The 15,578-nt window shown below is 47.5% G+C and overlaps 1 protein-coding gene across 5 annotated transcripts in view; it reads left to right on the top strand.

Annotated features, from left to right (window-relative positions):
• DGCR2 (DiGeorge syndrome critical region gene 2) overlaps nucleotides 1-7,545 on the top strand; it is a 37,267-nt gene extending 29,722 nt beyond the window's left edge. For all 5 annotated transcript variants that reach the window (XM_075568507.1, XM_075568506.1, XM_075568505.1 and 2 more), the window contains one exon: nucleotides 3,926-7,545. In XM_075568507.1, the coding sequence (XP_075424622.1) occupies nucleotides 3,926-4,170 (245 nt within the window). In that variant the 3' untranslated portion in view covers nucleotides 4,171-7,545. The remainder of the gene's footprint in view (nucleotides 1-3,925) is intronic.
• The last annotated feature ends 8,033 nt before the right edge of the window (nucleotides 7,546-15,578 follow it).

Genomic DNA, 15,578 nt, shown 5'->3' with positions numbered 1-15,578 from the left:
CCTTCTGATCTCTCCTCTCCTCGCGTCTCTCCTTCCCCACACTTCCCTTCTGATCTCTCCTCTCCTCGCGTCTCTCCTTCCCCACACTTCCCTTCTGATCTCTCCTCTCCTCGCGTCTCTCCTTCCCCACACTTCCCTTCTGATCTCTCCTCTCCTCGCGTCTCTCCTTCCCCACACTTCCCTTCTGATCTCTCCTCTCCTCGCGTCTCTCCTTCCCCACACTTCCATTCTGATCTCTTCTCTCCCCGCGTCTCTCCTTCCCCACACTTCCCTTCTGATCTCTCCTCTCCTCGCGTCTCTCCTTCCCCACACTTCCCTTCTGATCTCTCCTCTCCTCGCGTCTCTCCTTCCCCACACTTCCCTTCTGATCTCTTCTCTCCTCGCGTCTCTCCTTCCCCACACTTCCCTTCTGATCTCTTCTCTCCTCGCGTCTCTCCTTCCCCACACTTCCCTTCTGATCTCTCCTCTCCTCGCGTCTCTCCTTCCCCACACTTCCCTTCTGATCTCTTCTCTCCTCGCGTCTCTCCTTCCCCACACTTCCCTTCTGATCTCTCCTCTCCTCGCGTCTCTCCTTCCCCACACTTCCCTTCTGATCTCTTCTCTCCTCGCGTCTCTCCTTCCCCACACTTCCCTTCTGATCTCTCCTCTCCTCGCGTCTCTCCTTCTCCACGCTTCCCTTCTGATCTCTTCTCTCCTCGCGTCTCTCCTTCCCCACGCTTCCCTTCTGATCTCTTCTCTCCTCGCGTCTCTCCTTCCCCACGCTTCCCTTCTGATCTCTTCTCTCCTCGCGTCTCTCCTTCCCCACACTTCCCTTCTGATCTCTCCTCTCCTCGCGTCTCTCCTTCCCCACACTTCCCTTCTGATCTCTCCTCTCCTCGCGTCTCTCCTTCCCCACACTTCCCTTCTGATCTCTCCTCTCCTCGCGTCTCTCCTTCCCCACACTTCCCTTCTGATCTCTCCTCTCCTCGCGTCTCTCCTTCCCCACACTTCCCTTCTGATCTCTTCTCTCCTCGCGTCTCTCCTTCCCCACACTTCCCTTCTGATCTCTCCTCTCCTCGCGTCTCTCCTTCCCCACACTTCCCTTCTGATCTCTCCTCTCCTCGCGTCTCTCCTTCTCCACGCTTCCCTTCTGATCTCTTCTCTCCTCGCGTCTCTCCTTCCCCACGCTTCCCTTCTGATCTCTTCTCTCCTCGCGTCTCTCCTTCCCCACGCTTCCCTTCTGATCTCTTCTCTCCTCGCGTCTCTCCTTCCCCACGCTTCCCTTCTGATCTCTCCTCTCCTCGCGTCTCTCCTTCCCCACACTTCCCTTCTGATCTCTCCTCTCCTCGCGTCTCTCCTTCCCCACACTTCCCTTCTGATCTCTTCTCTCCTCGCGTCTCTCCTTCCCCACATTTTCCCTTCTGATCTCTTCTCTCCTTGCGTCTCTCCTTCCCCACATTTTCCCTTCTGATCTCTTCTCTCCTCGCGTCTCTCCTTCCCCACATTGTCCCTTCTGATCTCTTCTCTCCTCGCGTCTCTCCTTCCCCACATTTTCCCTTCTGATCTCTTCTCTCCTCGCGTCTCTCCTTCCCCACACTTCCCTTCTGATCTCTCCTCTCCTCGCGTCTCTCCTTCGCCACACTTCCCTTCTGATCTCTTCTCTCCTCGCGTCTCTCCTTCCCCACATTTTCCCTTCTGATCTCTCCTCTCCTCGCGTCTCTCCTTCCCCACACTTCACTTCTGATCTCTTCTCTCCTCGCGTCTCTCCTTCCCCACACTTCCCTTCTGATCTCTCCTCTCCTCGCGTCTCTCCTTCCCCACACTTCCCTTCTGATCTCTCCTCTCCTCGCGTCTCTCCTTCCCCACACTTCCCTTCTGATCTCTTCTCTCCTCGCGTCTCTCCTTCCCCACACTTCCCTTCTGATCTCCTCTCTCCTTGCGTCTCTCCTTCCCCACACTTCCCTTCTGATCTCTTCTCTCCTCGCGTCTCTCCTTCTCCACACTTCCCTTCTGATCTCGTCTCTCCTTCCCCACACTTCCCTTCTGATCTCTTCTCTCCTCGCGTCTCTCCTTCCCCACACTTCCCTTCTGATCTCTTCTCTCCTCGCGTCTCTCCTTCCCCACACTTCCCTTCTGATCTCTTCTCTCCTCGCGTCTCTCCTTCCCCACATTTTCCCTTCTGATCTCTCCTCTCCTTGCGTCTCTCCTTCCCCACACTTCCCTTCTGATCTCTCCTCTCCTCGCGTCTCTCCTTCCCCACACTTCCCTTCTGATCTCTCCTCTCCTCGCGTCTCTCCTTCCCCACACTTCCCTTCTGATCTCTTCTCTCCTCGCGTCTCTCCTTCCCCACACTTCCCTTCTGATCTCTCCTCTCCTCGCGTCTCTCCTTCCCCACACTTCCCTTCTGATCTCTTCTCTCCTCGCGTCTCTCCTTCCCCACACTTCCCTTCTGATCTCCTCTCTCCTCGCGTCTCTCCTTCCCCACACTTCCCTTCTGATCTCTTCTCTCCTCGCGTCTCTCCTTCCCCACACTTCCCTTCTGATCTCTTCTCTCCTCGCGTCTCTCCTTCCCCACATTGTCCCTTCTGATCTCTCCTCTCCTCGCGTCTCTCCTTCCCCACATTTTCCCTTCTGATCTCTCCTCTCCTCGCGTCTCTCCTTCCCCACACTTCCCTTCTGATCTCTTCTCTCCTCGCGTCTCTCCTTCCCCACACTTCCCTTCTGATCTCTTCTCTCCTCGCGTCTCTCCTTCCCCACACTTCCCTTCTGATCTCTTCTCTCCTCGCGTCTCTCCTTCCCCACATTTTCCCTTCTGATCTCTCCTCTCCTCGCGTCTCTCCTTCCCCACACTTCCCTTCTGATCTCTCCTCTCCTCGCGTCTCTCCTTCGCCACACTTCCCTTCTGATCTCTCCTCTCCTCGCGTCTCTCCTTCCCCACATTTTCCCTTCTGATCTCTCCTCTCCTCGCGTCTCTCCTTCCCCACATTGTCCCTTCTGATCTCTTCTCTCCTCGCGTCTCTCCTTCCCCACATTTTCCCTTCTGATCTCTCCTCTCCTCGCGTCTCTCCTTCCCCACACTTCCCTTCTGATCTCTTCTCTCCTCGCGTCTCTCCTTCCCCACACTTCCCTTCTGATCTCTTCTCTCCTCGCGTCTCTCCTTCCCCACTCTTCCCTTCTGATCTCTTCTCTCCTCGCGTCTCTCCTTCCCCACACTTCCCTTCTGATCTCTTCTCTCCTCGCGTCTCTCCTTCCCCACATTTTCCCTTCTGATCTCTCCTCTCCTTGCGTCTCTCCTTCGCCACACTTCCCTTCTGATCTCTCCTCTCCTCGCGTCTCTCCTTCCCCACATTTTCCCTTCTGATCTCTCCTCTCCTCGCGTCTCTCCTTCCCCACATTTTCCCTTCTGATCTCTCCTCTCCTCGCGTCTCTCCTTCCCCACACTTCCCTTCTGATCTCTCCTCTCCTCGCGTCTCTCCTTCCCCACATTGTCCCTTCTGATCTCTTCTCTCCTCGCGTCTCTCCTTCCCCACATTTTCCCTTCTGATCTCTCCTCTCCTCGCGTCTCTCCTTCCCCACACTTCCCTTCTGATCTCTTCTCTCCTCGCGTCTCTCCTTCCCCACACTTCCCTTCTGATCTCTTCTCTCCTCGCGTCTCTCCTTCCCCACTCTTCCCTTCTGATCTCTTCTCTCCTCGCGTCTCTCCTTCCCCACATTGTCCCTTCTGATCTCCTCTCTCCTCGCGTCTCTCCTTCCCCACATTTTCCCTTCTGATCTCTCCTCTCCTCGCGTCTCTCCTTCCCCACACTTCCCTTCTGATCTCCTCTCTCCTCGCGTCTCTCCTTCCCCACACTTCCATTCTGATCTCTCCTCTCCTCGCGTCTCTCCTTCCCCACATTGTCCCTTCTGATCTCTTCTCTCCTCTCTCTCGGTTGTTTGTCTTTCTCAGAGCAAGTGTCCCGGCAGTCCGCTGCGCTGGGCCAGATGTACGCAGGAAGCCGCAGCAACAACTCCACCCCCCAAACCACGGAGGAACCTCAGCCCCCGGCAGTGCTGCCGCTGACCCCACCCCAGAGGGACACCGACGACTCTGAAGATAACAGCACCAGCCTGCTGGTGCCCCCAAACACCCTGCAGAGCGACGCCCCAACAGGACCCTCACCCAGTAACTGTTCTCTGAACACCATTGTGTAAAAAAGGCAGCATGGCTTCCCACGACTGCCAATCACAGGAAACTGGGAGCAACCAGTGCCCACTGCAGAGCCAACCGCGCCCAAGGGGGCATGGACCACTCTACCCACTTACAGACCAGCTCCTTGGACTCACATTCTTCGTTTCAATTTTGTCTGTTTTGTTCTATATATATATATATATATTTGTTAAGCCCTTTGCTGGCAGAGGGGCCCGCAGCACATTGCAAAGCAATAATATATCTGTAACGTGCAGAGCAATGCGTTGCAGAGCCCTTTGCCAGCGTAGGGGGATACGCAGGCGGGTTACGCCTCATCATGAATTTAGTGATTTATCATGTAAATACATTTCAAACGCTGCACTTTCTCCATTCCCCCTTAGTGTGTATGTGTGCAAGAAAGTGAGGGGGGGGGGGGGGTCTCCTGGCTTTTTATACACCATTCGGGGCTGTATTTAGCATTTTCTGTCTAGTAAAGAACTTGCAATAATCAGGCAAGATCCTCCCTCCCCTAATGGGAGACATGCTGAGACATGCTGAGACATGCAACATGTGGATCAGGACATGAGCTGATTCTGTTGCGATGTTGTAGTTCACATTCGGCTGCCGTCTGTGTCCGTGACCGTAATGGATTCAGAGGCCTTTTATTTGTATGACCTCCCCGCCCCCCCTAGTGTGTGTGCTGTGAGGTTCGCAGTATGTGTGGTGTATAGGCGTTCCCGTCGGTGGGTTTGCAGGGTACAGATCTCCTCTACGGTTGGGACCAGGATCTGTTGTGTGTTGTTCGTCTCTTCACCCTGATGGCAGATGAGGACCCTCCATTACTTAGGAGCGTCCCAGCTGTGCTTTATCACTACATATGGGGTCTCTCCACTCGGTGTACCCGGAGGTTGGGTTTTCAGTAGCAGTTTCCAGATTGTATTGGCATATCACGGCATGTGGATATATAACAGGAAGCTATCGTTCCCCTGCTGAGTTGGGAGTGTAGGCTAGAGGTAACGTGCGCACTGCTGGTGGAACGACTTTCACATGGGGCAGGAGTGGCCAACTCCAGTCCTCAAGGACCACCGACAGGTCAGCCTTTCAGGATATCCCTGCTTCAGCACAGGTGGCGCAGTTGTTGACTGAGCCACATGTGCTGAAGCAGTGATATCCTGAAAACTTGACGTGTTGATGGCCCTTGAGACTGCAGTTGGCCACCCCTGGCATGGAGTGTAGGAAGGGATTGTTATGGCCTCTTTACTGCAGGTCACAAATGTCCTCAGAACTGGTGTCTAAAGGTGCAATTCGCTCTACGGAAATGAAGTCCCTCCCCATTCCTGCTATACTTCCGCTGAGTTTTGTAAGTGGGAGAAACACTCTGCAAATCCCTATTGTGTGGGATAGAACAATATGGCAGATAACATCAGGTGAAGCTAAGATTTCCAACTTGATGGTGTCACTGCCCTCATTTAGGAGGGAGAAGCAAATAAACAGGAAGGGGAGATGAGCAGGGGATTCTGGGAGCGGAAATGGGAACCACAGTGTCTCTGATACCGCGGCCAATCCATTGAAGGGTTTGGCTGTAGCTGTTGAGCTGTATTTTTGCAATGGCTGCTGGGTAGGATGTGTTCCTGGCTCATACAACCTTTTCTGCTCTGTCAGTTTTGAGCGGATTGCACCTTTAAATAGTGAAATATATGCATTTATTTAGCAGAATTGTTTCATTTTGGTGTGTGTGCAAATTTTCTTTTCCGTGTGTGAGGGTTACAGGTGAGGGTTACAGGTGAGGGTTACTAGTGAGTGTGTGAGGGTTACAGGTGAGTGGGTGTGAGGGTTACCCACGTGTGTGTGTGTGTGTGTGTTTTGATGGTTACAGGTGAGTGTGTGTGTGAGGGTTACAGGTGAGTGGGTGTTGAGGGTTACAGGTGAGTGGGTGTGAGGGTTACTAGTGAGTGTGTGAGGGTTACAGGTGAGTGGGTGTTGAGGGTTACAGGTGAGTGTGGGTGTGAGGGTTACTAGTGAGTGTGTGAGGGTTACAGGTGGGTGTGAATTGCTAATACAGAGATCAGCTGGTGCAGAGCTCACATTGTGTACTCTGGTAGAATCTGTTTTCCTCTCCCTGGAATGGCAGCCTGCTTTGCCACTGCGGTGAACTGAACAGCACACGGAGGCAGCTGCATGCATGGGTGCCCCCGGGGGGCTGTACAGTGTCCCCCGCCACGCGGCTTTATCATTCTTCAGACAGAGATAAGTTGGCACATTTTGCAGATGCCAGAAGTTGGAAATCTTTGGTCTGTCGTCCTATAACCTTCCTTCCTACAGCCATTTACTTGATGAATCAAACCTACAGGGAGACTCTAAAGCTGCGTTTCTGCAGCGGTTCTGCAAAGCTGTGCTGTCCTTGATTATTTTCTGTAATAAGGCAGGGGTTCTCCACTCCAGTCCTCAAGCCCCCCCCCCCCCTCCCCCAAGCGGGTCAGGTTTTCAGCATATCCCATCTTCAGCACAGATTGCTCATATTGATTGAGCCACCTGTGCTGAAGCTGGGATATCCTGAAAACCTGACCGGGTGGAGGGGGGGCTTGAGGACTGGAGTGGAGAACCCCTGCAATAAGGCACGTCACTGGTACAGGTGTGTAACTCCAGGGTCCGACAGCTGCGTCCAATTTGTATGCATAGGAAAAGCTCAGTTTCAGCTGCCACTTCCTCCCACAGGGCTGTTTCATTTGTTGGACTCTTCGTGTCGGTCAGTCAGCAAAGGAGCAGCTGGAGTGGAGGATTTATATCGGGAGTAGCCAACTCCAGTCCTCAAGGGCCGCCGTTCCGGGATTTAAGGATATCCTTGCTTCAGCACAGGTGGCTCAAAGACTGAGCCACTGGTGCTGAAGCAGGGATATCCTTAAAACCTGACCTGGGGACGGCCCCTGAAGACTGGAGCTGGCCAACCCCTGAATTAGTCTTGTAAAATAAAAAACGGCATATTTTAAGCAATTAAGTGTCTCTGGCTCCCGGCATGAGTGAATGCACTTTAACCCCTTCATCAAAGGGATAACAAAATGTGTTTCGTGCCCCTGGCGGTGAAGAGGTTAAGGAACACGTGGTTCTGTGTAGAACCCAATGGGATGAGTGGGTCTGTGGAGGTACTGGACACAGCTGCTCTTGCTCTTCTTGTCCTTTATTTCTGTGGCCGAGTCTTATCGGTGACAGTGTGTAAATAGTTTTGATATACCATGTAGCGATGACATTTGATGCTGTAATTCTCAGCCCCTGTGACTGTTTTCATTTCATAGGTTTCTTTTTTTTTTTTTGTTAACTTTGGCACAAAATGTGTTCTTTACCCTCATGTTACTGTGAGAAACATTTCATTCAAATGCCAAAATAAAACACACTTCTGGAAAGGTTTTGTGTGATCTGAGTCAGAAGGGAGGCATGACAATGACTCCTGATATTGCCCATTATGCCCTTCACGTATACGTATACGTACCTGTACATTTTTCCGTGTCCCTCCTTGGTTGCACCTACACCTATTTCGCTGCCGCGGAGGTCCTAGATCAGGGGTGGCCAACTCCTGTCCTCAAGAGCCATCAACAGGTGAGGTTTTCAGGATATCCCTGATTCGGCACAGGTGGCTGTTGTCATGACTGAGGCACCTGTGCTGAAGCAGGGATATCCTGAAAACCTGGCCTGTTGGTGGCCCTTGAGGACTGGAGTTGGCCGCCCCTGTCCTAGAGGAATCTTTCTCCCCCATAGAACATCTTCAGCTCTTGTCGATCCAATGCTGTTCCAGGTACTGCTTCTTCTCCATATTGTTCCAACACGTTTGCTGATTTCATCCTCTCAACTTGCTTTTGGTCGGTGTCTTGGTCTTCTTGTTAGATATACACACACAGACAGACCCTGGACTTCTCCCAGCCTAGAAAACAAGCAAGCAGCATCCAAGTTGTACAACAAGTGATTTCCTGAAGTAATGAATATGATCTACTGCTCCATTTAGGATTAATAGATTATGACAAAGCATTTGGTTCTGTCTGCACCTCCAGATGTTTGAAGTACATTAAGGGGCCTATGCAGAGAGCAGCGCTAGAATAAATTGGAGAGTTTAAGAAAAAGTAGCTTTAATGGAGAGTTTTATTCTCCATATGCAGAAATGGGCGAAATCCGCTATTTTTAGCATTACTGCATGTGGAGAATTGTAAATGAGGAGATGCACGCAGCTGAAAGGGAAAAAAAAAATCGCGCATTTTTTTTCCCCCCTATAGCCGGCGAGCTCCTGCTTCTTGCCAACTTTAGTTGGCGGAGAAAATTGAAGAAAATCGCACCAAAAACAGCCGCTAGATGGCGAGCGCGCCTTTCTGAATTTGGATATTTTTCAGACTGGCGAGATGTAGTTTCTCGCCAGCCGCGCGGCAAGATTTTCAAATAGAAAAAAAAAATGGCGCTTTTTTCCTACCTCGCCATTTTCAGCTGTTTTTTGCGCGATTTTCGCCGGAAAATGGCGAGATTGTAAATAGCGCTGCTCTCTGCATGAGGCCCTAAGTCTGTGTTGAAAAGAAGCGTACATTGATATTATAATTAACAAATACAATAAGCCACATCAATTATGAAAAATATAAGAATAGGCGAGACACCATGTCGCCAAAGCTTTTCACAGCAACACTTGTATTGTTCAAGCCATTCAATTGGGAAGAATAAGGAATCAAAAGCAAGTGAGTACTTCTGTCCCCTAGGATTTGCAGATGACTTATTTTTGCGACAAGTCGAGCAACAACTCTTGAGAACTTGCTGAAGCCAGTAAGAAAGTCAGCCTCGTATTGCAACAAGACCAAAGTGATGTCAACACTGCAAAGATTCAAATAAACTGGATAGAACTGTCTACCTTGGATAGCAAGGAACCATGGATGGGAACTGTGAGAGAAATCAATGAGAATGAAGGGATGGAGCGCATTTGGAAGAAACAAGACAAACTTTCAAGGTAACCTTCCACTGTGCCTCAAAGAGCCCGACCCGTGTATTCTGCTTGTACAACTTGGACCCGAAGTGCGAAGATAATTCAGAAGTTTCAGACTGTTCAAAGAAATTCAGAGAGATGTTTGCCGAGTATAGAAATAGGGAAACAAATGAATGGGTTCAAAAGCAAAAAGGTCTGCAACATCAGACGGCTGAAGGAATTAAAATGGCTGTGGTATGGTCATATCGCATGGAAAAATGATTGTCGTTGGATAAAGATGGTACTCGACTGGCTTCCATGGGATGTCAAAAGCCAAAACTATGACCTAAAGTAAGATGGGAGGATGAAATCAGAAAATGTATTGGTGCGACATAGAAAATAGAGGATCACAATTGCCGTACCTGAAATATCATTGGGCGGGACGGAGGTGTAAACCATAAGTGAATCGATTATGTTTTTTTTTTAATTGATATTTTTTAATATATAGATATACAGTGGTTTGCAGAAGTTTTCACCCCTTGCAAATTTTGCACATTATGGTGACACCAGAGCGTACTCAACAACACTTTTAAATTGGACTTTGGAGTAGTGTTTGTAGATTCCTCATTTAAAGTGATAGTTTGAAAATGCATATAGAAGCAACATTGAGAGAGAAGTGAGTTTAAAAAACTGTTCATACATTATTTGTGGTTTAACGTGTGACATTGGTATGGGGTGAATACTTCTGCAAGCATGTGCGTGTGTATACAACATACTTTTTCTCTCGTTGCTTTCTATTTTTGGACTGTAATCTGGTAAAACCGTTTCTCTGCTATCTTATGTCTGACAACAAAGACCAGGCACAGATAATCTCCCAATGTTTGAATGAGCGTGCTGACGTATGAGCATGTCCATCTTGGGGACCATGGACAGCACCTGCACTCTCACCAGCCTCCAGCAGAGTGCGCCAGAGGAAGAGAAAGATCCAGTTCTGCAGCAGAACAATTACACACCTCACCTGTCCAGCCTGCAACTTTATACACTGAGCAGGCATTCTATGCAGATGCAATGAGTCATCAGCACCTGTAAATGTCAGTGTAAGTCAAAATCCCACGCTGTGAGCACATTCACATGTCTCAGACAGGTCGGCAACCCTGCTTTTCTCCATTATCTCCCAGCATACAGTGCTTCCACTGCCGCCAGGGATTCTGGGTAATGACATGCAAATGAGTACAGTGTGTCACTCTTTACGACTTGTCCATTTTAACACGGATCCCAGTAAGCTTATGCATGCCGCATTACACATCTTTTTCCGCACAGCCTGGGTTTAAGACGTGCTTAGCCAGTAAAACAATCAGACAGCTGTGTAAATTACATACGCAATTATTACTGTAACTGCGCCATCAAGCAAATTGTAGGAGTTCTAATTATCCTTTTTTTTTTTTTGCAAAGGAACAAATGAGTCTCAATCTCTCGGCAGAAAGTCTATATTGAGATGTATCGCCTTTTTAAGTACGTGCTTAAGGACACTGCTTTGCCCAGGATAATGAAGTCAATAGCACAGGCTAGAATTAAACCAACCAGCTTGTGTGTTCAAGACCAACACCCTATACACCAACACACTATACGTTCTCCAGTGCTAAAGGGGTTACATTCTGCATGATGGCAGAGCTAAGTAACACTGACTGCAGGATGTGTGTATATATACAATGGATATGTAGTGTGTAAAATACTGTTATATACAGTGTGATTTAATCTAAATATGCTAATTTCAATATGCCCATGATATGCAGAACCGAGCTCTGTAACGCGCCCAGTCCATGCTGATATAGATAATAAGGGCTGATGCAGTGGCTCAGTGAGTAAAGCAAAAGTAGGTTTGTAGGCGGGCACTGCAAATCAGGATCTCAACCAAGTAGTATAGATAAAATCAGCTTTATTTCGACATATTGCTGGACATCACAGAGACTCCTGTTTCTCTGACGCGTTTCGTTCCTAGTAGGAACTTTATCAAAGAGTAAATGGTGTCTCTGCAGACAAATCTTAAATAGGCAGGTCTCTCTCTGCTATTGGCCAATGTTAAGTAGACACATGTGAATATACTTAATCAATGACTGTTTGGAAAATTGAAGCCTCCTGCGTAGAGAGATCATGCCTATTATAAAAGTGTATTATACATACACATATAAACAATGAATAACATAAACAAAATACAAATAATATACTTAAAAAAATTAAAAACAACTTGATGTGAAGTACAGCAATATAGATATATGAAAGAATATATATTATAATCCATAGTACAAAATGTTTTTAACTTTTTTTGGTGAGAGAGTATGGATAATTCATATCAGATTGAATGTCATAACATTTATATATATCGCATATAAAAGCATAAATGTAAATATAACAACACCAAATATATCAGATGGATAGTAACTAGATTTAAAGTTTTATGGACTAATAAATCCCTAGAGTAATGTATATATATGTCATACTTGAAAAGCATAAACAATGATCCAATATATATTGCAAATGATCATACAATACAGTATATATTACTTTGAACTAGACAATAAAGTGATTCACATACAGAGAAAATACCTATTGACAGATTTGTCGATTTGTCAACATAGCAGAGATATTGCTCTGAGTCTATAGTATACACCAACTCCTATATAGAAAGCATGTCTGTGGGCATATATAGTTCCTACTAGGAACGAAACGCGTCAGAGAAACAGGAGTCTCTGTGATGTCCAGCAATATGTCGAAATAAAGCTGATTTTATCTATACTACTTGGTTGAGATCCTGATTTGCAGTGCCCGCCTACAAACCTACTTTTGCTGCCGTCTCTATACTTGGTTTGAGCACGCCAATGATCCCCTGCTTTGTCTTCTGGCTACGAGGCTGTTTCCCCCTGCGGTGGTGAGGATTCGCCACGGTTCGTGACGTGTCCAGGAGGTCCCGGAGCAAGCAAGCCGGCGCCAGCGGTGACGTCATTCCGGAGCGCAGCCGCTGTGGAGCACAGACCGGGACGCCAACGAGGGAGCTACACAGACGCCAGGCGGGTAAGGGCAGCAGGTTTAGGTCACATTATCAATACATGACGGTAGTCCTACAGGGCTATATGTCTTGTATGTGGTTTCCTTCCTGCAAAACGGGCCCCCCTCCGTGGCTGTATCAGTCTGTTTATATGCTTCCTCAGCGTTTTTAAAGCAACATGATATCTTATCAACAGGGGATCTTTGTTTTCTTCTTGGCCATACACCTTTGAGGTTGCTAAAAGTTCTACACCCAGCATTACAACCCGATTGAGCACCGGACTCCACGGGGGTCACTCCCCATACTAACTATAGGCTCAGTGAGTAAAGACACTGACTGGCACTGAGTTTGAAGCAGGGGAACCTGGTTCAATTCCCGGTGTCTGCTTCTTGTGACCTTGGGCAAGTCACTTTATCTCCCTGTGCCTCAGGCACCAAAAACATAGATTGTAAGCTCCACGGGGCAGGGACCTGTGCCTGCAAAATGTCTCTGTAAAGCACGACGTAAAACTAACAGTGCTATACAGGAACAAACAATTATTATTAAAATAATAGTTTATTGTTATAACTGAGTAAATCATGGGTTCTCAACTCCAGTCCTCAAGACACCCCCCTCCCCCCAAACAGGTCAGGTTTTGTGGATATCCCATCTTCAGCACAGGTGGCTCAGTCTTTGACTGAGCCACTGATCGCGCCACCTGTGCTGAAGCTGGGATATCCTGAAAACCTGACCTGTGTGGGGGGGGCTTGTGGACTGGAGTTGGTTGAGGTTGGATTCAAGCAGAAAGTGGTTAATAAAATGTGGCACTTCATGCATGAATAAAAGAACCCCCCCACCCCCACCCCCACCCCCACCTGCGTGTTTCTTTTGCAGAAGAAGGATTAAAGCTGTGAGGAACTTTTAAGGCCCTGTATTGAAACCCTATTATCCCGGTATATAGTTACATGCGTCTGTAATTATAGGTCTCACTCTGTGGTTAACCCTTCAGTGCTGCAATAAACTGACACTGCGGGTCTTGCGCTGGGGACACTGTGATTCGAACGATGTCTTTGTGTTACGGTGGCTGCGTGAGAATCCACATAGCAGAATATAGGCATTGAGTTATTCGTGCAGTTAAACGGTCTGAACCCGATTTGCCACCCAATGTCCTCCATTCTCTTTGCCACATTGTGTCTCCCAGTGTCTGCCAGCCCGAGCCCCCTTGTAAGAACCTTGGGAAACATGACCTTAAAGTAATATGGGAAACTCTGCCTGTGTTTGTCTCTCTCCCTGTCTCATAAAACTCCTTTTTTGTATTGTATTGTATGTCTTTATTTATATAGCGCCATAAATGTACATAGCGCTTCACAGTAGTAATACATATCATATAAATAACAAATAATTTAAATAACAGATCATGGGAATAAGCGCTTCAGACTTAAAAGTAACATTTCGGAAGAGAGCCCCTGCCCCGAGGAGCTTACAGTCTAATTGGTAGGTAGGTAGAACGTACAGAGACAGTAGGAGGGAGTTCTGGTAAGTGCGTCTGCAGGGGGCCAAGCTTTATGTATCATGTGTTCAGAATATCCACAGTGCTATTCATATGCCTCTTTAAGCAAATGGGTCTTAAAATGGGTCTTAAAGGTGGATAGAGAGGGTGCTAGTCGGGTACTGAGGGGAAGGGCATTCCAGAGGTGTGGGGCAGTCAGTGAAAAAGGTTTAAGGCGGGAGAGGGCTTTAGATACAAAGGGGGTAGAAAGAAGACATCCTTGAGAAGAACGCAAGAGTCGGGATGGTGCATAACGAGAAATTAGGGCTGAGATGTAAGGAGGGGCAGAAGAGTGTAAAACTGTAAAAGTGAGGAGGAGAATTGAGTGTGAGATGCGGGATTTGATAGGAAGCCAGGAGAGGGATTTCAGGAGGGGAGACATTTCTGTTGTTTTTTATCTCAAGCATTTTGTGTTTGCCCTCTCCACTGTAACTCTGCTCCATGTACCCACCACTCTTTCAGTGGACTTCTTCATGTATCCCCATGCCATGTCCCCTCCAGCTTCAGTGTGTCAGTCCTTGTTCTGGCAGATAAGAGAGAGAAATGGCAGAGCACAACCGGACTCATCCGAACAAGAAATTAGGACTCCCCGTGGTCCCCTCAGTGAGCGCGGCCCGAGGCGGGGGGACGGGGGGGAAGAAACAGAAAAAGAAATAGAGAAAGAGGAGAAGGCGTGGGGGGAGGGGGGAGAGAGAAAAAGAGGGAAGAAGAAAGGAAAAAGAGAGAAAAGAAGGGAAGGTGGGGGGGGGGGGGGGGTAGAGAGAGAGAAGAAACAGAAAAGGAAAAGAAAAATGGCAAAAAGAGAAGGATAGAATAGAAAAATTAGGGAAATAAGGAGGTGCATATGCACCAGCACAAGAAACTCATCACTAGACCAAATGGGGAAGGATCACTTACAATATTTGTTAAGTAAATTAAAAATTATTTTCAAATCAACTTTATTATGAAAATACATCATGACAAACACACTTACGCAACAGTAATTCCTTTCTGTGATACCTGCAGAAAATCATAATATCAAAGGAGGGATAGTCTGTATATAAAAACATAATTTTAAGTATGTATACTATAATGCCTAGAACCAAATACCTAGAAGAAGCTAGTTCGCAACACAATCACGTTAACATAAAGAATAATAAAAGAGATCAATATAAGATTTTAATAAATAAATGATCACAAGTATATCCAATTGCGTGAATGTGAGGAAAAACACACAAGTACCAATGTGACATGGCTGAAATAAAGATGGTAAATAATACATATATATATATATATATATATATATATATATACACACATGTATAGTATCTTTTATTATGTGTGTTATTGATCTACTCAGTTATGTCAATAAACTGAGTAATGCAAACCATAAGTCCAAAGGCACTTTTATAAGGATATACCATAAAGTAAATATTGATGCCTTATTTTTTATCTTTCAGAATGTTTATAATGTTTATAATCATTTATTATAATGTATCTCTATCTCTGTTAACTATATTTTATCTTTCTTGTTCTGGCATGCCCTCTGTGTGCTTTTCATTGACCTTGTAGCCTCTCTCTCTGTGAAGGGCGCCTGTCACTTTGAGCCTGGTGACTCTTTCTAAGAAACCGCAGCACCATGAAACCTCTGCAGTTATTTTTTTTTGTTAGAAGGGAGGAATCCGTGCTGGCCTTGCAAGTGGTCCCATGGACCGGTGCCTTCTGCAAACGGCTTCCCTGGGCTGGACAGACTGGTCCAGGCTGCCTGTGACTGGACTCTCCGAGCAGCCTCTGCCAGCTGCATCCCTCTCCCTGCAGCCTCCAGCAGGGAAGGAGTTAAAGACCTCAGCCCAGCACCAAGGGGGAGGCCCCCAGCTGATTCCTTCACCTTCCTCCCAAGGTGGGAAAGGGTTAACCGAATATTCAGCCCTGATCTCAATAAATATTTAACAGC

Source organism: Ascaphus truei, chromosome 13 (genome assembly GCF_040206685.1).
Source record: "Ascaphus truei isolate aAscTru1 chromosome 13, aAscTru1.hap1, whole genome shotgun sequence".
Lineage (NCBI taxonomy): Eukaryota > Metazoa > Chordata > Amphibia > Anura > Ascaphidae > Ascaphus > Ascaphus truei.
The sequence above is the reverse complement of the archived record's forward strand: the minus strand, read 5'-3'. Positions and strand labels throughout refer to the sequence as shown.